The sequence below is a fragment of the Psammomys obesus genome, unplaced genomic scaffold (genome assembly GCF_907164565.1).
Source record: "Psammomys obesus unplaced genomic scaffold, mPsaObe1.curated_primary_1811, whole genome shotgun sequence".
NCBI lineage: Eukaryota > Metazoa > Chordata > Mammalia > Rodentia > Muridae > Psammomys > Psammomys obesus.
Window position 1 is genome coordinate 15065608 of NW_026596040.1, and position 23709 is coordinate 15089316.

The window sequence follows — 23709 nt, forward strand, 5'->3', positions numbered from 1 at the left end:
ACTGTTTGCTTTTGAGACAAGGTCTTGCAGTGTAGTTGAGGCACAACTTTTGTATCTGTGACTCCATACGTTTCTAGACTGAGAGAGACCGTTACAACAACAAGAACTCACTGTCGATGCAGACCCTCTGCCCCGCTGAATGTCAGCAAATGCCCTGAAATCACTGTATGCTACAAGAATGAAAAGATATAACTCGGGTTTGTGAAATTTACTAAAGCAAGGTTCATACCTACATTTTGATAGGAGATTTTCCTGTTACTCAAATGCTCAGGTTTTTAACCAAAGCATTAAGATTGTTCATATTTTAGAGTATATACAGTGCTGGGGGGGGGCAGGGACAGAGAAGGGAGGAGGAGCAAGAGTGTTTCACGGGGGGGGGCAGGAGGAGAAAGCTAGCTGCAACCATCATGCACGGTGGCATCACACTGATGATTCTATGATTTACAAGCTTCTTGGGGGGAGGGGAGAACATTGGTCATTTCTACCAAAGCAGGAGAAAAATATGATGGTGTGTTAAAGCACGTCCAGGTGGACTTACCCTTTTCAAGTGGATGTGAAAACAGAGGTCAGTGAAGTTGAGTGTTTTGCTCACATCCCATCGCTGACTAGACCTTGAGGCTGAGGTGGACTCACCTCTCCTGTTCCAGGCACCTGTTTGGCCAAGCTGTGCTCCACATAGTTTTTCACACTGTGCCATAGTGGCTGGGGAAACAGCTTAGTGATGCAGAGCACTTGCTCTTCGAGTAGACCCCGAGTTTGGTTCCCAGCACCCATATCGGATAGCTCACAACTGACTGTAACTCCAGCTTCCAGCTTCAGGGAGTTTGATGACAGCCACAGGTACCCATCTGTACTCATGCGTGTGTGTGTGTGTGTGTGTGTGTGTGTCTGTCTGTCTGTCTGTCTGTCTAACTTTTAAAGACTGTTCCACAGAGGCCACTGAGTCCCTAGCAAGTAGTCCCTGGCTGGTCCTGGGCAGAAATGATGCCCCAAGTTTTCACCCCTTTTTCCCCCCCCGATGACAGCACTCACCATCCGCCTTTCTCATCTGCTCTCTGAGTCTTTGCCTCTGTGACTGGTGACATAAAAAGGATGGATTGACTTCTGACTGCAGGAAATAAATCACCCCAACTTTTGACAGAAGAGCTAGAAAAAAAAAAGGGAAAAGATTAATTGGTTTTATTTAGTGGCTTATTGTTTATAGTGATAGCTATTAAAAATAGATAACCAGAGGCTAATAAATGTTAATGGTCCCTTCACTATTAGAAAAATCAATTGTCAGTGAATATAGCATATATTAATTTATTATTTTGTTTATGATCCTCAATAGCATGTAAAAAAAATTCATCCCCAGAGAAGTATTTTTTGAGAACTCTTTTTAAGGTCAACATTTACTGCCAAGAATAGATTTTCAAGGAGGATATTTTCCTCTGTAGGTGATTTTAATGGCTTTCAAAGCATTATTTTATAATTATAATAAAATGCATGTGTAATTTGTCAAGATTGATAAACTCCTTTCCAAGGACTCTTATGTTTTTCTTTGAAACCTGTTTGAGAGCAGTTAGATAGATTTCTAAATGTAAGTAATTAAAATTGTATAGTATTGAGTTATTGACCAATGCTGGACTATTAATCAAGCTAAAAAATTCTACAATCAGTGCTCAGTGTGCTGAAGCCTAGTAAAATAATAGTATTTGTGTTCAGTGAGGCAAGGAGCCACAATTAAGCACTTCAGTTGACAAATGAGAAGGTGCACTTTATTCTGCACTTAACTGAATTGTTGTACATGCTCGATGACCATTGTCTCTTCAGCTTGGTGTCTGGTCACTGGAGCCTCTGTATTTGTTAAAGATACAGCAATTAAGTCTGCCTTCACCATTGGCGATCTAAAGGCAGCCAACAACGCCGGGGCTGCAGACCAGGGCTTAGTGAAGGCAGTGAAGATCCTTCAAGGCAGATTGTTCATTTCTCCAACAAAAAATTTGATAAACAAATCAGAGCCCTGTCAGGGGATGACATGAAATAGCCTTGAAAAGGGACAAGTCCTCAGGTTTTCTCTCACTCACTGGATTCTGCCTGAGTAAGCAGAAGAACTTCCGGAGACAAGACAGAATTTTAATATGTTTTATGAAAACCCGAAATTGATTTACTCCTCACCAGCTGGGAAGGGTGTGCTCTGATAATCTCGCTAATTATCAGGTATTTGTCACAACTTCCTCCCATTGGCTTTTGCATCACAGTCACCTCCCTGCGAGCACAGTGGCATTTGTCATTTTTTGCTGCCTTAAGTCATTCATTTGCAACCAGACTCAGCAGAGCAGGTAAGATTCCGGAACAAGACTGATGGGGCTGGAGGGATAGCTCAGTGGCACTCGCTGCTTTTGCAGGGGACCTGGATTTGGCTCCTGGCACCCTCATGGCAGCTCACAACCATTCAGGATTCAGGTTCCAGGGGATCCAACACCCTCTTCTGGCCCCCATGCATAACAGATGCACATGTGATTTACATACATGCAGACACTCAACATACCCGGAAGGTTTAAAAAAAAAAAAAAAAGAAGAACAGGACTCAGTTGATAAATATTTAGGGTAGGTAAGAAGTCAGGATTTCTTTTTCAAAGAGACACATCTGGTGCAGGTCTGGGTTCATCCTGGGTAGCCCCCAAGGCAGTTTAGTATTTATTAAAGTGTGCATGCAACTTGGCCACTTGCCCACATATTTCCCTGACACTTGGAATAAGGTTCAAACACCCTATGATGACCTTGGCATCAATGGCTCATATCCTGTGAGGACAGTTTGTTCTCAGTTGTCTGTGCCAAAACCTTGATAATAGCAACTGCTTTCCTTGTCCCACTCAGAGGATTACTGTAAAGATTAAACCTGATAATTGATTTTAAAGCACTTTGAAAAGTAAAGGATTCTATGGAACTATAAAAGACAATTGTGTTTTTTTTTTTCTTTTGTACTGTTTGGCTTAATTAACTCCTACTTACGTCTGTAAAGCTTACAGAAATAGGATGGTATTTGCCGGTGGGGAGATCAAGACATTCAAATAGATGTTCTTGAAACAGTATGATTAATTCAAGAAGGGAATGCTTGTCTTTGAGTTGATGTGTTTCGGAGGCCCTGTGAATTATGTTCCTGTGGCAACAAGTAGCGGAACTCAGCGGCCAGAGCTCTAAGCCCAGTCTTTAAAGAGTGTTGAATGTCACCGGAGTCACAGCCCCTTCCTCACATGCTGACTGATGTAGGAAACCATGACCAGTCACTCTCTATTTGTTTCAGACCCTACCAGTGTGGCCACTGCTCCCAGTCCTTCTCTCAGCCATCAGAACTGAGGAACCACGTGGTCACTCACTCCAGCGACCGGCCTTTCAAGTGTGGCTACTGTGGCCGTGCCTTTGCTGGGGCTACCACTCTCAACAACCACATCCGGACTCACACTGGAGAAAAGCCCTTCAAGTAAGTAGCAGCCAGTTGCCCACCATCTTTTTCTTCTCTTGGGAGCTGGCAGATATGTGCTCACACCTTGCCAAGCTCAGCTCAGCTGGTAGAGAAGGCACTCATAAAGTCAGTGTCTGGGCTCCAAGAGGTTCTTTGGGGTTTCATGGCTGACATGTGGAAAAGAAAGCCAGGAAAGCCACACACTGGGTCTGGCTTGGAGTTTACAGTTTCAGACATGAGGTGATCGCCTGGGCCTGTTTTCTCATCAGTGAATTAAGAAAGCAGGAATGACTAACTTTAGTAGTCTTTCTAATCCCTGTGGGTCTGAGTGTAAATTCTATTTAGGAACTATGCCAAGCTCTCAAGGCCATCAGCAAGCTCGCATCACTGTGAGGGGAATGGTCATAGTTTAGGATGCTTGAATAATCCTCTTGGAGAATGTGAACCCTTCAGGATTCTACTGACTGTTTCTTCTCATTTATTAGAGTGTGAACCTATCATAGTAGACAACTTGGGGCTCTTTAGCATTAGCTTTGGAGTTTAAAATCACAAGGTTGATGAAAATTAAAACAGAGACCAAGGGTATATTGACTTTTTCAGTATACAAAGAATGTGGGTTAGGACATTTGAGCAAGATTGTGTTTCAGCATACAGTTCACTCATCAAAGCAGCATACATTTGAACTACGCAAAATGGCTCATCCATTTGTCTATTCATCCATCCATCCATCCATCCATCCATCCATCCATCCATCCATATGTGTTCATATAGTAAAAATAAATGACTGCATTGACATTGGTCATCCTGCTAGGCACAAGAGATACAAAGGTAAATGAGACCCAGCTCCTTTCCGTCATGGCTTTGAAGAACTTACATGCCAAGGGGAAGCCCAATCAATATTATGCCACGGGATGACGAATATAATAAGATGTGCATATACAGTGTGGAGGAGGGTCAAAGAAATTGACCATCAGATCCGTGTGGGACACAATGTTTAGCATGTATGTCAAAGGATCAGCAGGAGTTTGTCAGACATACAAGGGAGAAGAAGCTATCTCTCGTAGTTCAGACAGCAAAGAAAGGGTTGGAACCTGCACGTACCGGGCTGGTGGGCACGGAAGAGTTGGACTGATGACCTCTTTTTCTCTTGGTGCCTTTACTTTCTATTCATTTGCTATACTAGCTTACCCTACGTGTGAAAGAAAATTTTAAAACACAGATGTCCAGCCATGTTCATCTTCCGTTGAACAAGCTCAAGCATAACAGGAAGTGACTCTGGCTCGAGGAGACTAAACTCCTTGCTCAGTCACAGCCAAGAAGTTTGCCATGCTGTGCTCATCCTGAGGCCAGGTATCCTGGTAGTCTGAGACCTGCCTGCCTCCCTGCTCTGTCAACCAAGGGAGGGACTCAAAAAAGACTGTTGTCTTTAATCTCTATCTGCCATCCCTTTAAAAATATTAATTAACTATTTAACTAATTATTTGTGTGTGTGTGTGTGTGCGTGTGCGTGTGTGTGCACATGTGTGCTCGCCCATATATGTGTCATGATCTATGAATGGAGATCAGAAGACAACTTGTAGGAACTGGTTCACTCCTACCATGTGGGTCCTGAGGATCAAACTGGGATTGTCAGGCCTGGTGGCACCTTTACCTGCTGAGCCATCTTTCCATCTGCTCCATCATCGTTAACTATTTTCCTTAATGGTTTGATTGGTTGCATTACTAGTGAAAATGGTGCTGATGTTTGTCTCTGTGCTTGTTTACTACATAAAGTCTTCTGGCTTGCGTGGGACAGGGCAATGCCTAAGCTCAAGCTTGTTGTACACTAACCAACCTCTGTCTTTGGAGGCTGCAATAGCTTGAAGAGGACACCTTTCTCAAAAAGAAGGGCCAGCTGGCTTGTCCCTATCATAGAAAATCCCTGTCTTGGATGTTTGTGACCTTCCTGATGGATGTTGTCATCATACTCAGGTCCGATTCCCAGGAGGTTACAGATTCTGGTTTTGCTGCTGTTCTGGAGGTAGGAGGAACCTGTACCACTTTGAGAGAGCTTAGGAGGGCTGAGGACCCTTATATTAGAGAGGGTAACCAAATGGATTCATTGCCAGGAATCAGATTGATTTTTATCTTGTTGCAGTGTAAATAGATTTTAGTAATTAATTGAAGCGGTTTCAGGGTCAAGATGGGAAATAGATTTCTACTAATGTTAAGGTGTTACTTATGTGTAACCTTGTTGACTCCACTCAATTTTTTTCTTTAACATCCTGTTTTTGTCGTGTTTCCAATAGAGTTGCCACCTTAACTTAATTTTAATTCATGAGATTAATATTTGAGGTGCTTTCGTGGTTGTAGTTCCCCTCCTTTCCAAGAGTACTGTTCCCTTGTTCATGCTTTCATCTGGGAAAAACAACCAAACAAAAAGACCATGAAGCTGCCAGATGGTGGGATAACATTCTATCTGCCTGTTTTAGTCTGATTTCTTCTTGATTTTAGCAAAATAGCTACATGGCACCCTGTTTTGGGCATTGAAAATGATCAAATATATATGCCCAGAGGAGAGCTGAGTACATGCTTATTTTGGAAGCGCAAGATTTAAACATCTTCTAGGAAATGGAAAGCTAAATCCTTTAGTGTATACAAGGCCTTTCAGGGTTGTACTATTGCAAAGGAGTTTGAGACTCTTCTAACCCAGCCCATGGATATCCAACCCATGGACATTTGTAAATATTATGAAGATATCCTTTTACAAGCTTATAAAACAAACACTAAAAAAAAAAAAAAAAAACTTTTTGTTGCAGATTAGTCAATAAAAATGATTTCACCACCACAGTTAATTTTACTACTTCAACTAATGGGCATTGGCTTAAACAATGTTGCAGAGGCTGAAAAGAATCTTGTAAAGATGCACAAACCTAAACTGTAAGCCCAAGGCAGCTTCCAAGTAGATGAGCCATAGCTCCATCTTCCAATTGTCCTCTTGATCCAAGAGGTCTTCTCGAAATCTCCAGGGTGAGTGGAGACCGAGCCTCCTGCATCAGGGATAGCCCGTTTTTCATTCTTACCTTTGGGGCTCAGAACTTGGCGGGAAGGACTTGGAGACTGCTGGCCTCCGAAGGTGGCTGAACAAGCAGAGAGCAGGCTTTGTCTCACATCTGATTAACTGGAATCTCCCCCCACCCCCTGAGAACCTGTGTCCTAAATTCTAGATAGACCTTGAGCCCATCAACAGCTAACCTAGGCAGAAGACTTGAAATTTCTAAGGTAAAGCATCCCATATGAAAACAAACAAAAAAGGACTGTGTCTAAATGCTTTGGCTTTTAGCTTGCTGTGTAAGACTGAAGTCGTGGGATACAAGGAACAGAAGCAAGAGATCATTTCATGTAACAGCAGTGGCTAGGCACTGTATTCAGGAAGGGTAGTCGGCGAAGACGTTGGAGGGCTAGCGATGAGGACTCATGTCTCCCAGTCTTGTGCTAACTATCCCAAGGTTTGGAGGTAGAAGATCTTTTCGACCTCAGAAGCTGCACGTGCAGGCCACGGCCTGCCGGAGGAGACGCACCTTCACCATTTTTAGAAGCAAGGGAGAATACGCATCATGATGTTTTTGCCTTCAATAAAGGGAGTTTGGCTCAGAATAAAGAAACAGAAGAAAATTCTAAAATATGTCCAATACTGAAGCAGGACATAGACAAAATCAAACCAAATCTGAAAATACACAGCAAGCATTTACCATGTATGAAGCCCTGGGCAGTTCGGTCCTGTTCAAGTATTTCATGGCACATGACAGATACACAGAAAGATTCTTGCAGATTTCCTGAGTAAAAGAACTTTACATAATTTTGTGATGTTTCAACTCATGTCGTCCAGCCACCACAGTTACAAAAGAAGGATGTCAAACTGAAAAGGGAAATGAAGGCTGACTCGGATTCTCATACCTGTAGGAAGTTGAGAACTTCCTGTTTGCTGAAGACTTTCCGAATGCATGTGTCCGTGATGTTCCCTTCAAGGCTGTGACATCAGTGCCGTGCTGATGGAAGGCACAACATTGCAATTCAGGGTTAAATGCCAGCACAGCTGAAGCTCTCCTCTGACCTCCCAGAACCCAGGTGCTTGATGGAGTAGGTCTTTCGGATGAGTTCCATAAAGCTGTGAAAACATTTTGTAGAGATTTCTCATCTAGAGTATAGGATGATGGATATAAAATTGAAACCCCAGTCTTATTTATAAAATAGAAATTTCTTATATCTATGTGTCTTTTATTCCTCAACTGTACAAATCCTTATCATTCCCAAACCACATAGATATTTTGTCTAATAATCTGTATTTCCCAAGAAGAGGGAATTCCTCAGGGTAGGATCTAAATTCAAGTAATTTCTCCACATCTGCATGTTATTTTTCTCCTATTTGGTGAGGAGATGAGAATAGACGTGATCTTTGTTTGCAAGGGAGTGGTCCTCTGGTGCGCCCCATATGATGGGGAGGATTTTCCGATGGTTATAACAGATCGCTCTATGCACAGAAATCTCACTGAGCCATTTAAGCAAACCCTGGAGAAGAATATGACTCTTCTCTTGCTGTCTTCATCCAGCATGGTGGACATTTGAGTGTCACACAGAGATACAGACGTCATCCTTGTGCAAAGCACCAGGCTTCTTGTGCGTGAATTCTTCACATTTTAATGTATAGGATAAGAAGGGCGAAGGCACAGCCAGGTAAATTGTCATTCCTCACAATTGTTCGAATCATTTTTGCTCTCTCTGAAATTGATCCTACGGCTTCAAAATTAAAAAAAGAAATATAATAATTTGAAAGTTTGTCTAGCAGCGGAAGGTAGTATATCTTAACGGACTAATCCAGCAACTAATCAGTTTTCTAATAAACAATCAGCCATTCGCTAACGTGTCATCAGCACTCCAGGAGCTCTGGAGAGGGGATGAGGTGCCCGTGGACGTTAATGAATACACCAAAAATCATTAGGTGATCAATACTTCTGAGTTATTTTCATTGAGCTGATAGGTCTGATACATTAAAGCTGACATTATGCATTTGTCAAGATCACCGTGCAGTTTTTAGCAGTGGAGCAGGCTGCTAGAAATATTCCCTGAAAGACGATCAAAGAAACACAACTTCTTCATGCTGACACACTCAGTTGGTACAGGAGCCGGGAAACCTTGAAGCAGAGGCTCCCAAATGTGGGTAGCGACCCCGTGGCAAAACTCTATCTCCAAAAGATATTTACGTCACGATTCCTGACAGTAACAGAGTCACAGGTTTGAATGAGCAACAGAAATAATTTTACGGCTGGGAGCCACCACGACATCAGGAACTGTATCAACGGGTCACAGCATTGGGAAGGTTGTAGTTCAACTCTAGCCTCCCAGCATTCCCAAGCCTTTGAGAATTTCCAAAGCGGATGAGTGTGCTCTATTTCTCTAGCTAATTCCATACACGGCTTACTAAAGAGGAAAGAAAAAAAAAAAGGAATACTTTCCATATAATGGGGTATGTGGTTTCCTTGTCCGTGGCAGGAGAATAGGCTCTCTCCAGGTTGCTTGTGCCAGGCCTCCAAAAGTGTAGAGTTCTGTGATTATTCGAAGAAGGTCATTGTAGCTCCTCTTGAGGGCCTTTTCCCTCAAAGGTTTGAAGAAGTGATAGGAAAGGATGTCCACTGTGGCTGCCTGGACTGACCACGGTTAAAGTCACTCAGACAAATAAGGGGGCGATGGGGGAGTCACTGTTGACTCAGGTTGCTGCCACACGGGGTGTGTGTGTGTGTGTGCATGCGGGTGCACATAACCAACCACAGAAACATCAGAGCCTCCACAAGACTGTGTGTGTTATGTTTTCACTCCATTCACTAACCACATGGTTAGAGTGCGGGTTCTGTGGAAGCCAGGAACTGGCCCAGGTTCTCTGGGTTACAGTCTTTCTTTGAAGTAAAGGAGAGGTACACGAGGCACGATGGCTGCTTTCTTCCCTCAGACACCGGGCACACGTGTATATTATATACTGTTCTTCCTATAGAGCTGAGCATCTTCAGCCACCCCAGCACCCTTATTCCCAGTTTTTCTGAGTCATCCCATTTTCACCACAGCAAAACTCTAGATTGAGAAATTATTGTATCCCTAAATTTGCTTGGGCTGTGACATTGTAATTAGAGTTAGCAAAAAATCAGCTGCCCACACCTAATCCTCGCACCCCACCCCTGCCCACCCCTCCCACCCCCACCTTCATTCTCTGCCCTACCCCCATGGTCCCTGAAGTCTAAAGCATTGCTTCCATGAGTTTCCAAATTCTGAGATGATCAGCTTTTGGCTGTTGTTGCCGAGGGCAGTAGAATTCTGGGGTTTAAATTAGCAGCAGGTGAAATTCTATTTGTCATCAATTTCTCTTTGGGGTTACAGAGCAGAAAACTGCAGACAAGCTGCTGCTTTGATGGCTCACTCCTAAAAATCTCTTTTTGTTCTTTATCTATTTGAACTGACAGTGATCAGAGCTGCAGCAGGACAGGGCTCTCTGGAGAAATCACCTTCCCCCTGCCTATTGACAGGTCCCTCTGTTCTGCATCAGACGGGCTTTGTCCCATCCCAGGCATCCAGGCCTTGGAAGGAGCCACCAATTAAACCTCTTGAGCCAGTAAAATCTGAAGCCACTTTGGAGTGTCTGTTCTGATTAGTCGGGATGAGAGGAAGCCCATCACCCCGAAGGCCCCCGTCCCTGGTCTCAATTTTCTCTCTTGCCTCCACCAGGTGCGAGAGGTGTGAGAGGAGCTTCACACAGGCCACGCAGCTGAGCCGACACCAGCGGATGCCCAATGAGTGCAAGCCAATAACTGAGAGCCCAGAGTCAATCGAAGTGGATTAACTGATTGACTGGCTGGAATTAAACTGCAAGGAAAGTCATGATTAAATGTCACGGACACTTAAGCAAAACCAAAGATTTCCTCTGAACAACTTTCAATCAGTCCCAGAAAACCAAAAGCAGTAATAAAATAAGTAAGATGTTAAGAGATATTGATCCTGGCGTGCAAGTCAGACCAGGCAAGAGATTATTTATTTATGACTAGGGATGAGACAGATTTCCGTGGACAACTCACCTGGGATGTGGCTAGCGTTTCCAGTCCCAACCATGTGTTTGCTTTATTTCTAAAAAGCTTTTTTAAAAAAAAAAAAAAAGAAAAAGAAAAGAAAACTGTTATTTAATACCAAAGGGAGGATTCCTCTGCCCACAGTTGTAAGTGAAAACGCACAGGGACTCGGTTCTCGTCGCACCTTTTCTGGTAGTAGCATGTTTCAAGGACACCCGTTGTATGGCCTTGCCCCTGTCTAGGCCTGACTCCACAGATGTTGGCGACCCCAGCAAGAAAGGCTGAGGCCCGAGCAAGAACCTGGCTGAAGGCGTCACCTGCAGCCTCGGAGCTGGCCCATTCCCATAGTTTCACCTCTCATGCACTTTCATCTGGCTCCTTATCCCCCACAGCCTGGAACTGACGCTGGAAAAGGAAGAAGATGGTTTCAGATGCAGACTCAAAGGACGAACATGGAGGACTCGCTTTGTCCTATCCAGATTTCAAAAACATTTAAAAAGTGTATGAAGCTTCATAATACAATATATTGTTCTGAAGCAGCTAGTTGAGAAAATGTTGTTTCCAATAACATTTTAGCTTAAGAAAATGAAAACAGAAATAAAGTTCTTTGGTCTGAGGCTGAATCTAAGGTATTAGGCCTCAAGTGATTTTTGTTGTCATCGTTTCTGGGCAGGAGGTAGATGTGTGAGTAATCACAGCCAATCCCACCGGCAGGTTCCTCACTCGGGAGCTCTAGAAGCCCCTTCCCTCCCTGCTGAATGTGGCAATCTCAGTGCTGCAGGAATAGGGAGGAAAATCAGCCAGACAGGAAAACATTGTGGGAAGGTAACATAGGGAAGGGTGGGTTGGCCCAGACTGCCACGAATAGCTGCTGTTATCAATAGGGATCACTTTTTCCTCGCTCATGATTGATTAATCGAAAGGAAAAGAATTGTGTACTCACTTGCATGCACTGGCCTTGTGGCAGCTCAGCAATGGTGCTCTACATCCTTGGATCAAGGTCTATGAGCCTACCTGGCATTGAGAACAAGTGATGGCACAGGCGGCTTTTGGTCCGTTAGCACCCACTGGAAACTCAGCCTTAGTCTACTCCACAGCTAGTTTTCATAAACAGCCCAAGCGTGTGCTTAGTAGTAATTCTATGGCAGGTTCCTTGGTCATTTGATGGCTAAGCATGACCTTTGAAGGAGTGCCTCGTTTTTTGAACTTGCTCAATGTCTTCAGAAGCACACACACATACACACAGGAACTAATTTCTGAAAGGAGTGATCTAGTTTAACATATTATGATATATTTGGTCCTCCAAAAGGCTCTATTCTCTCTCTCTCTCTTTAAGAATATTTTATTATTTTATCCATTTTATGTGTATTTGTCTGCATGAATGTCTGTGTACCATGTGTGTGCAGTGCCTGCAGGAGCCAGCAGAGGGCGTCTGGTTCCCTGGAACTGGAGTAAGAGGTTGTGAGCCAACTTGTGGGTGCTAGGAATTGAGTTCTGGTCTCTACAAGTGCAGCAAATGCTCTTAGCTGCCGAGCCATTCTCCAGCCCAGGTTCTTCTCTTTTTAAGTTCACCTTTTCTCTGTACCTTAGCACTCAGCCGCCTCATTTGGGATAGAATAAGATAGAGTCTTGTTTACTGTGTTTGTGTTTGTAATCATAACAATGGCTAGTACTGTGGCCACAAAGATAAACTTGGTGGCCTCTGTTGCCCACCTCAAGTCATTCACTTGGAGTCTTCTCCCAGTTTCTGTTGCCTCTTTGTCATGGCAGTCAAATGTTCTTTCTGGCGTGTGGGGACGCCTTCTGGTTTCACTGTTCCCTCCTGTAAGTAAGGGAGGCACTTGCCAGTGTGTGTGACCGGGAAAGGTGAAAATAATATGCAGCCGTATAGACCCAACACCTTGGAGAAAATGACAGATCAGCTCCAATAGGGGCAAATGCTCATGTATCCAAGTTCAAATAGGTGGCTGGGCCTTCTGAATTTAACGGTGGACTATCACTGTGTTTCTCTCTCTTTTTTTCTCCCCAGTGAGAAAAATAAGTTTAGCCGCTTGCCTCATTTCCCTGATCAATACCAGGCAATAGAGCAGGTTTTGATGGGAGCTTCTCCCTCGAGGTCTTGTGTGGAGGAACCTTCCAGAGCAATGTTCACTGCTGCTCTGATGACTCTGCCAGCTGGTCCCCAGCCCCCACTGCGTGTGGCAGCGAGCTGTACCACACACCCCTCTAGATTGCTCCAGAGTCCACAATCACTTTTTTTATTATGGATTTTTTTTTCATGTATCTTCAACTGAATTTGGTCAGAAGATATTTTCTGTTTAAAAAGTAGAAAATTGGATAACTCTAAATTTCCAGGCATTTTGGGGACTCACAATTTGGGACACATTGTGGAGGCAGCTTCCAACAGGGCAGCCTGGGCCACTGGTCTGTGGAAGGTCTGCTCCTGAAGGTAGACTTGGCACCCAGAGAAAGAACAGCAGTCATGTCAGTCTCCAAAGCTGCTAGCCAATGTGCATGCAGAGGAGGGGAGCTTCCTGAAACTTCCCAACAGAAAGGCTTGGGAAAATTTTAACATGGAAGGTGTGCATACAATCCTTTGAGCCTCAGTGAGACTTAGTGAAAACTGTAATTAGTTATCACCTAACTAGTAATGCTGTGAGGAAGTGTCTAAGACGAAAAGGTCGGTGGTCAGAGCTGAATCAGGCCTTCAGTGTTCTCTGTGAAGAGACACAGATGAAGCTCTCTTTAACATGAGGCTTTCCAGGCGAGCATGATGGCACAGTGGGCGAAGGCGCTTGCTGGAACCCGTGAGGGGAAGCGAGAAAACCGACTCCAGGTTGTTTTCTGATCTCCACACATACACCATAGTGTGTGCATCCGCACTCACAATAATAGTGAACACACACATTTTGAAAAAGACTTAGGACCCTACCACGTGCCCATTCATTTAGCTGAGGGTCTGAGCTAAAGGGTGACGTCTATGACGGCCACAGAGCAGAAAGGAAGGGGGTGGGAATACACACTGTCACATTTCTGTCAGGAACTCTCAGTCACCTGAAGAAAAAATAAGTAATTTCCTCAGAAAATACACACTAACTTTTTTTTTTTATCAGACTTCAGTTTGTTTTGCCCCAATCTTTAAAAACATTTTTTGAGGGGTGGTATGGTCCACAATATGATTGTATAGGTGGTTAAAGTTGTGAAGCTTAATTCTGCATGATTTATGTAATTTAGTTCCTTAGTATCTTTTTGTGAAGTGTCCATTAAATATATTTTTGTTGGAAAACTTCATAGAACAGAAAAGGATTATGACTCCTCCGCTGTCCTCGCAGGGATCACAGCGTCTTAGCCGGGACCTCCGAAAACATCTCCCATTTGCCAGGTCATTAGCTTTTCCAGGGATTGATGAGTTCATTGTTTCATTCACCATCAAGCAAATACTGAACCCTTGTGTCAAGACCTCACTGTAGGTGTCACTATCAGCAAAATTACTCAACTGTTGGTGAGAAAATGGTATCTTCCTCCTAAGTGGCTGCCTGGAGTTGATGCGCATCACATCCACAGCTTAAAAATAACAATGATTTCAGTATATTTTAATTGATTTTTAAAAGCTTTATTTATTTTATGTCTGAATGCTCTACCTGCATGTACACCTGAACGCCAGAAGAGGGCAGCAAATCCCACTAGAGATGGTTGTGAGCCACCATGTGGTTGCTAGAAATTGAACTCAGGACCTCTGGAAGAGAAGACAGTGCTCTTAACCGCTGAGCCATCTCTTCAGCCCCAGTTTTAGTATTTTAATCTTGCTGTCAAACTTCTTATGCTTTAAAGTTGGGAGATGTTCTGGTGTGACGCCATAGTTCCACCCCTAACTCCGGAATATCTTTGTGAAACTAAGTACTAATGACTGGCTGTTACGGCTCATGCAGGAAGCCATACTCAAGTGTTTTCATAAAGTAGCTCCACTGCTTGCTTTAAATTATCACAAGAATGCAAAGTTAATAAGTGTGAGTAGCTGTTGGTTTCATAAATGGGAACATGGCACATCTCATGGGACAGGGCAGTTTCATAGTGGTGTGGGTTCAGGGGTCATGCTGTCTGTCCAGCAGCCTGTGTTTAATACCAGAGTCTCTGCTGTCCCACTAGGGTTACAAGACCTACAGAGACCAGGCCAGGAACAAACAGCAAACACTTTGATGTGAATTTAATTTGATTTCCCACTGTCATCTGTAATCTCTGACATCCCTGAAAGATTCAAAGAGATCTGCATCTTTAATTGATAACAGTATGTTCCAGAAATGTCACTGCTTTGTCAGTATCCTTCAGGTTATTTGTTTGTGTGGCTGGTACCGGGCCTTGAACCCCGGGCCTACCACAGGCTAGGCAAATGCTTTACCACTGAGCCCCTGGCCCATGAAGGGCTTTCTTCTTTTAAGTAATGAGTCAGGTGATTCAACAGATTAACTCACAAAATAGCAAAACCCCAAAATAGGTTAAAAAATTAGCACAAGATGTAAAAGTATTGCTCCATCATTCCCAGGTGCTAAAGCTGCTGCCACTGTTGGGAGTCTGTTGGGTGCAGGTTAATGGAAAATGAAGCAGTTCTGAGTGGCTTCCCTCAGATGCCAAGCCAGGTGATCATAGCTCACATTATATAACCACTGCCAGGTGCCGTTCTGAGGGCTTAGCACGGATCTCACAACACAATCCTCACTACTTTATGACAAAAATGCTCATTATTCCTTTCTCGTCTGTACCTGACCGTATAATTTCAGCAGCTTCATCGTCCTCTGCTCCAAAAACCATATGATTTTTTTTTTTAAAAAGGGAGCATGCTTCTACTGGCAAAGCTTCTTTTGAGAACAAGAACTGCTTAAAGGGAACAAATATAAATAGTGTCTGTTGATAAAACATGTTTTTGAAAACAATGCTAAAGTGAGCTTCAAATATGAATTATTGTGGTGGGTGATATTACAATCTTTGCACGCCCCATGGCCGGCAGACCACAATTTTTCTGAACATACAATTGAAATTACACAACAAAAGAACAAACATACGTGTTCAGGTGTGATGGCACAGGCCTTCAGTCCTAGCACTCAGGAAGCAGAGGCAGGCAGATATCTGTGAATTGAAGGCTAGCCTGGTCTACATAGGGAGTGCAGAGCCAGCCAGGGTCACATAGTGAGGCTCTGTCTTGAAAAGAAAATGGCAACAACAAAAACAAGGGGAAAAAACTTCTCAAGTGTGTGAAACACACAGGACAAACGGCAGCAGGCAAGGTAGGAGGTGGGTGTGTTGAAGAGCCGCCAAAAGAGGACAAGGCTTGAGCAGTATTGACTAGTGAAAAGCACCCTGAATTAAGTTAAGAGGGAAGCAGGGCTTTCTTAGTTCTGTCTGGATGCTAACAAAATTGCTTTTCAGGCATCAGTGGAGCAATTACGCAGTTGTGTTCATGAAGAATATAGGCTTATGTGGTTAACCTGTTGACTTAAGGCAACGAGTCTTTACAGGTTGGGTTTGTCTAAAGTACAAATGCTGTAGTTGGATACACGAGGTGCTCCATGGTCCAGGGGCCCAGCTCAGATTCTTGGTATCATCTAGAGGAGGCTGTTTGTGAAGTTTGTTCCAAAAGCAAGTTTACAAGATTCTTCATGAGCTGGCTTTATTGCCAGGCAGTTCTCCACCAAATGCTGTGCATGCCATGTTATTCTACGTCCCGATCCTAACAGGGACATTTGTTAAAAAGCGATGAACGTGTTTCCAAGCCAGTTGAGCATGGCAGGCTCCTACTTGGTATTTCCTGTTTTCTGCCTTGCAAAACATCTCTGTTACAGCCTTCCTTCCCCCAAAGCTTGGCACACCACTCCCAACCCAAAACAATCGTGATATAAACTTAACAAGCCGGAGATACATTTCCAAGGCAGAACTCTTTGCTTTTAAGAAGAAAAGAACTCTCACCGCAGCAGGTGATTGCCACATGTTGCTGAGAGCAGCCATCTCAGACCAAATGTCCAAATCCAAGTCATGGCTGGTCCGCATTGACCACGATTGCTAACAGAATCGGTACCTGAAGCATCACTTTCCCTGAACAAGTGGCATACATTCTCTCATTTGTCGCAGTTGTGAGAGGATGAAATGGGAGAAACCCGAGTCAAATTCTGAAGTTTCAGAATTCTTCTGAAGTTTCAGTTCCAGTGTGAGGGAAAATGTCCTGGTTCAAGTGTGAGAGTATGAAAAAAACTTACTTAGCTCAGCAGAAAACTCCTGGGAGTCCAAGGTTCCCTGGTTAATTAAGTTTGTCACATCAAGGGAAGACATTCAGTTTTGCATTAGGCTGGCGCTCAGTGAGTATTCAGATCCTGTCGGGACTTGGTTTGAGTTCTACTCTCTGAAGTCTGGAACGCCATACAAGTCCGTGGAGGGAATGGGACTGGCAAGCCAGAGTATAGGAACAGTCACAGCAATAGCCCATGATAAGAGGGAATGCAAAGCTTTGTTATGCTCGAATCTTAAAGTCAAAGAAACAGAAAACTTCAAAAGACCAATGAGTTCATGCATGCTGCTCCTGTGGTAGAGTCTGCCCTGGCTGTGTTGTACTTAAGTAGGCACAAATTTCTTGATCCCCAACTAAGAGGTGTAAATACATTTGATTAATAAAAACATTTCTATGGTAAATTGATTGCCCTTGGAGTCTGTCTTTCCAGTCCCATTGTGGTTTTGTGTGTGTGTGTGTGTGTGTGTGTGTGTATAATGTGTGTGTGTGTTTTCTGTATTCAGGATTGAACTCAGGGTTCTGCACAAGTTGGAGGACTTTTTCCAAAGTAAACTGATTCTAGTGTGGAGGGGAGGCGGTTTACAGATACTGGAGGTGCTTTAGCGGAAAATAGGACTAACATTGCAGGAGTGTTTAAAGCTAGTCCCATGGTTTCTTCTAATATACTTGAGATGTTTTTGGCTTCTCGGGTGCTGTTATCTTGTTTGCTTGACCAAGTCAAGCCTGCTCCCAGCAAATTCAGGCACAGAGGACAAGCCGTTAGTTGTGACCTTGATAATCCTTGGAATAGAGCAGAATTCTTTTATGGGATTGGGTCGATGCCCCCCTTCTTCTTAATGTGTAAGAATGAGGGGCTGCCAGTCAGAAAGGCTGAGTCAGTGATGTGATTTGTATCTCATTGTTTTGAAGAATAAAGTTCTCCTTGACCAAGAAGTATGTGAGCTTCCAAGAAGAGCAAGTAGGACACTGAAGGTGGAATAGATGATAGGAGGTAAAAACAGGGTGGTCTCGTAAAGCCTTTGAAACACATTATGGGAATATGGAGTTTTCTCTGAGCAAGGTAGGGAAGGCTGGGTTTTGAGCAGAAGCAGGGCAGGTTCTGGTTGGAAACAACCATCTGGATGTTTTGCTGAAAACATGCATACAAGCAACATTATATGAATTCAGAAGCTTATATTTAGGAATATATAAGTATATACAACCACATATAATGCATTCACTAACAATTCGTGAAAAAAAAGAGTTCAGGAATTTGAAAGAGAGTTGGAAGGGATCTTTGGGAAGGTTTGGGAGAAGGAAAGAGAAATCTATTAATTAAATTAGAATCTCTGAAATAAACAACAACAAATAAAAGGAAGAAAAGGAAGGAAGGGAGAGAGAGAGAGACAAAGAGAGATTTCTGAGCAGTCAAGAGATGATGGTACCATCTATATGGTGATGAGAAGCAAAGGCAGCAGGAATCGGGTAGATTCTGTCTGGGTTTTGCTAGGCAGTAGAGAATTTGCTGATGGACTGTTATGTTGGGTGTTAGATCAAGAGAGGAGTGGATAATGGTTCTTGAGTTTCTTGGTCTAATCCATGGGAAGAAACATCATTGGTTCTTCATGCTTACATTTCATTTTGAGATTTTTTTTTTAATCCATAGTACCAGGACAATATCAGGGTAACGGACATGTGACTGATTATGCACAGCTGGAAGCTTGCTCAGGGCCTCGGCTACTTGCCCTCAGCTCAACTCTTAGCCTGCTTCTGGTACAGTATGTAGATAGGCTGGGAAAAACACGGGCATGTTTCTTGAGAAAACGATTACATTGGAAATTATTATTTATATTTGATACAGGAATTCTCAGAAGCAGTGAGATGCTGGAGTCTCATTCTAGATATTCCTCAGGGAAAAAATGCTCGTGAGCTAGGCATGGTCTCTTCCTATGGGACTTGTTTCTCAATCAGGCTATGGATTCAGTCGATGCCTCTTGAGATGAGCAAGGCAGGCAAAACAGGGGTGGTGGGGAGTTTTCAGCCCTCTGGCAGGGAGAATTCTGAGAACTTTCGACGAGGCCTCTAGTCCATGAACTAGTAGTATTTGTCCTTCGTCCATTTATTCACACATGATTATGAAAAAGTGAGTGGGACATCATAGGAATAGGAGATGGAAAGGAAAGGACAGCACATAGTCAATTAAAAAACAGAATCCATAGAAACCCATGTTGAATCCAGTGGGCAACTCTACAAGAAGAAGCCCAAGTAAGTCAAGAAGTTGCTTTCTGAGCTGGGAATGAAATGAACAAACACACATTTGGATGGCATATTAAACCTTCACCACCAGGAGTCCCCAGCTGGGGCTCCCGGTGAACATTGCCCCGTCCACTGATGACACCTGGAGAGCCCTACCCTGGGACATTGGTCTCATATATATGAATTATTTTTTTCTGTTATTAATTGTTTGTTACCGTTATCTCCTGTGTTGGTGGCCGTATTGCACATAAAAGTTAAAGAATTTCTCAAAGCAAAAGGGAAAAAAAAATGCCTGTTGGGAATGTGCTGGAAAAAAAAATCTATAGAAAATTTCTCAAATACAACAAGATTCGCATTGAATTTTAGGAAAAGGTACCTGGACTCCACATTAAGATACCTGACTCTTAGTTCTTGTGACTGGAACACCACTTTTCAATACCAATTATATCTTCAGGAGACTGAGTGGAAATGAAAATAACAAAGTCCCAATGGGTAATAAAAATTAGATAATTTTATTTACAGTGTTACAAGAAAATTCTAAGTAATGAGGAAAAACAAAGAGGATTGATGAGCTTGCACTCACATAACAAGAGGGACAAGGGGTTTGGGGACTGGGAGCCTTTTCTTTATGATTTTTAGGAGGCCTGTCGAGACTCAGAAAGACAGCCAGGCCAGATCTGTACATTAGGACATTGCTCATCACTTAAATGGACATCGCACAATCAGGCAGCTGTTAGCAAGTAGAGATCTTCTCTACTTGTTATCATCCCTGTTCCCATCTCCTTATTTAAAACAAACAAACAAACAAACAAACAAACAAACAAACAAAACAAAACTGTGAATGGAAATTATGCATGCCTCTACCCAACTACAAGAGAATACCAATTATTAGGGATCTCAAGCCCAAGCAAAATAGGCTGTATCTGCTTACCATACAATAGAGTGTAAAGAGCCCTTTGGGGCCTTTCTGTCAGTTTTTTCTGGTGTCAGGAAGCCAGTGCACATAAGAGACAGAGACAAACACACTCATACATGATTGCACACATGTGCACTTTAGAAAAGATAATGACGTCTTTTATATTTCACGTCCTTAACATGAAAGTTTGAAGCTTCCATGATTTGTGTTCTCTTCTGGGTTTTTGCTTTGAGTCTTTTTCTTTGTTCACTTGCTTTTCCATTTCTGTGGGTTGAATGGTTCCTGCCCCATCAAAAATCTGAAAGATGTTCACTCCAAATCTGTAAATGTGACTACGCTTTGAAAAAGGGATCACTTACATAAGTAAGTGATTTTGAGGGCTTTCTGAATTGTGCAGGAGAGTCCTAAATCCAGTTCATAGGGTCCTCAGAGGAGAGAGGAGAAAAGGCACATGGGCCAGGGGCGGGGGAAGGGCAGCCTGGGGGTGAGGATCCATGTAGAGAAAAAAAAAGCAGAGGCTGAAGTTACACAGTCACAAGCCAAGGGGTGGTCTGGAGCCACCAGAGACAAGCGGGCAATGGAAGATTCTCCCATAGAGCCTCTGAGGAAGCATGATTTCCTGATACCTGGATTCCAGACCCACACAGCCTCTACAGGAGACCAGGTTCCTTCTTCTGGCATACAAGTGGTGATCAGATATACATGCTGACTTATAGGCATAAAACTTCCTGCACTCTGCCCAAAGTTTGGTTATGACTCTCAGTATTTGCTTTGATACCTTGCTGGGTACAGTCTTTCAGAGGCCCTCTGTGGTAGGGCCTGACCTCTTCCTTGTATTTCCCTTCTTCTGATTTCATAATTTTCTTGTTTTTAATTGCTGAGTAGTATTCCATTGTGTAAATGCACCACAATTTCTGTATCCATTCCTCAGTTGAACATCTGGGTTGTTTCCAGATTCTGGCTATTATGAATAATGCTGCTACAAACATGGTTGAGCAAGTATACATCCTTGTTGTATTCTTAAGCATCTTTTGGATATATGCCTAAGAGTGCTATAGCTGGATCTTGAGGAAGCATTATTCCTAATTTTCTGAGAAAGCGCCAGATTGTTTTCCAAAGTGGTTATACAAGTTTACATTCCCACCAACAGTGGAGGAGGGTTCCCCTTTCTCCACATCCTCTCCAGTTTGAGTTTTTGATCTTAGCCATTCTGATGGGTGTAAGGTAAAATCTCAGGGTCGTTTTGACTTGCATTTCCCTGATGACTAAGGATGTTGAGCATTTCTTTAAGTGTTTCTCTGCCATTCGATATTCTTCTATTGAGAATTTTTTGTTTAGCTCTGTACCCCATTTTTTAATTGATTTACTTGATTTGTTGCTTTTTTAACTTCTTGAGTTCTTTATATATTCTGGATATTAGCCCTCTGTCAGATATAGGGTTGGTGAAGATCCTTTCCCAATCTGCAGGCTGTAATTTTTTTTTCTGACAACAGTGTCCTTTGCTTTACAGAAGCTTTTCAGTTTCATGAGGTCCCATTTATCGATTGTTGATCTTACAGCCTGTGTTGTTTGTGTTCTGTTCAGGAAGTTGTCTCCTGTGCCAATGAGTTCAAGGCTCTTCCCCACTTTTTCTTCTTGCCGATTTAGTATGTCTGGTTTTATGTTGAGGTATTTGATCCATTTGGACTTAAGTTTTGTGTTTGGGTGTATTTACATTTTTCTGCATGTAGACATCCAGTTAGACCAGCCCATTTGTTGAAGATGCTGTCTTTTTTCCATTGTATGGTTTTGGCTTCTTTGTCAAAAATCAAGTATCCTTAGGTGTGTGGGTTGCTTATTCTTGTTGATCAGTAAATGTGGTCACGCTGCTTTCCAATATAGAAAGACAACATTCCCTAGTGAGAAATCAGGTCTTAAATGTTTCCAACAAGGGTCTTATCCACAAAATGAGCAGAAAGTTTTGTGCACCTCAGCTTTGTCACTTGCCACTTTTCCACAGCCATAAAAAGCCACCTAACCATGCAGTGATTGCAGCTGTGTGAGGCATCCGTGCACTGAGGCATGTCACAGAGAGCTATGACCTTAGGCAATCAATACCACACCCGACAGAGCTGAGTGCAGAAAGTACATGGATTAACTCTTGAGAACAATTATTTTACTCTTTTATTTTCTCTGTACATACAGCTAGACCCCCCCCCACTAAAGCTTAACTGAACTCACTTTTTCCATTCATATCATAGCTCCCAAAATAACCTAAAAATACCTCATCTGTACTGTTAGCTCTCTTTGACATCAGCACAAAAATCCTTCCATGCTTTCCTCTCATGGGGACCTTACCCATATTCTGCATTTGTGGTTGTCTCTGCCTCCAGGATGAAATATCTGCTAACAACACATTTCATTTACTTATTTGACAAACATTTACACAGCAGGTGCCCTGTGCCAGGTACTGCCCTCAGTGCCTCCTAGCATTGATTTAGTGAGTTCCTTTCACAGCTGTAAGGTGGGTTCTGTTAGTACCCTTACCTTACCCATGAGAAAACTGAGGTCCAGAAAGGCTGAGCATCTTTCTGAAGGTCACCTTGGCAGCAAGTGGCAGAGCTGGAATGTGGCTTTTGGCATCCTGGCTCTAGAGCCCATGTTCTTAATCATGACACAGGATAGTAATTACTCATCTATACTTCATGTCATTGTTAGGTGACACCCACAGGGCCATTGGAAAAGGAGATTCTCAAATGGCTTAGGGTACTTTCTTGCCAATAAGCAAACATATAACTGGCTTCCAAAACCAACTGGCGATGCTACAGCTGGTTAGCTGTAGAGAGCCACATTCTAACTCTCATCTCTATACTCTTGGTCTTGCCTATGTCTTAGCCACAGGACTTGTAAATGCTTTTATTGGAAAGTATTATTTTGTAGTTGGTCTAGAAAAAAAAAAAACTGTTGATGTATTAAGAGGGTAGTTATACTGTTTAAAAGTAAGGAAAAGACTTAAATTGCTTTTTGAGCTAATATGACAGTTTTATAACATAATGTGTAAGAGATGGGATGGAAGATAATTTTATCACATCTAATTTTCAGACATTATGTATTGAGTCACTTATCTTAGCCTATACAAGTACATATTCTATATTTATATGTGATTTTGGTGAATACTTATAACGTGATATTATTATTATCATTGCTTCTTTTATGTTGCAATAAACCATTTGTGTGTGTGAAAGACAGAAACAGGATAACTTAAAGTAGTCTAGAGGTAGCAAAGGGTCGGAGCTGATAGAGTCTCATCTGACTGTCTGGAGTCAGTTAGTCCCAAATCTATAATTGTGATGATATGTATACATTCATGTAGATATATTATATTCACTCATAAACATTCGTTGACAAATTTTTACTAAGATTTCTCACCATTTTCTTACCTAAAAAAATGTGATTAGCAATGATAATACCTAATCAATGTGAAGATTAAATATGTTTACTTAAAATAATAGCATGTAATAGGTGCTTAGTCAATGTTTTCCACCCAAAATTTGAAGATATATGTTGACAAATGAAAAATGAAATTTAAATGTTGTAAATAACAGCATTCAAATCCAATGAAGAACTGCTCTCCGACGGTTAGCCATGAACACTGACTACCTGGAATCCTAATAAGGCATGACTAACTTTTAAGAGTGTAGCAGTGGAGCTGCAGAGATAGCCTTGCAGTTAAGAGCACTGTCTGCCCTTCCAGAGGAACTGGGTTCAAGTA

General features: G+C 42.6%; 1 protein-coding gene across 1 annotated transcript in view; it reads left to right on the plus strand.

The window, feature by feature from the left end:
- The window catches only part of Prdm6 (PR/SET domain 6), a 102251-nt gene extending 91661 nt beyond the window's left edge, over window positions 1-10590 (plus strand). The window contains exons 9-10 of the mRNA XM_055622831.1: window positions 3287-3463; window positions 10196-10590. Coding sequence (XP_055478806.1) covers window positions 3287-3463; window positions 10196-10310 — 292 coding nt within the window. The 3' untranslated portion in view covers window positions 10311-10590. The remainder of the gene's footprint in view (window positions 1-3286; window positions 3464-10195) is intronic.
- The last annotated feature ends 13119 nt before the right edge of the window (window positions 10591-23709 follow it).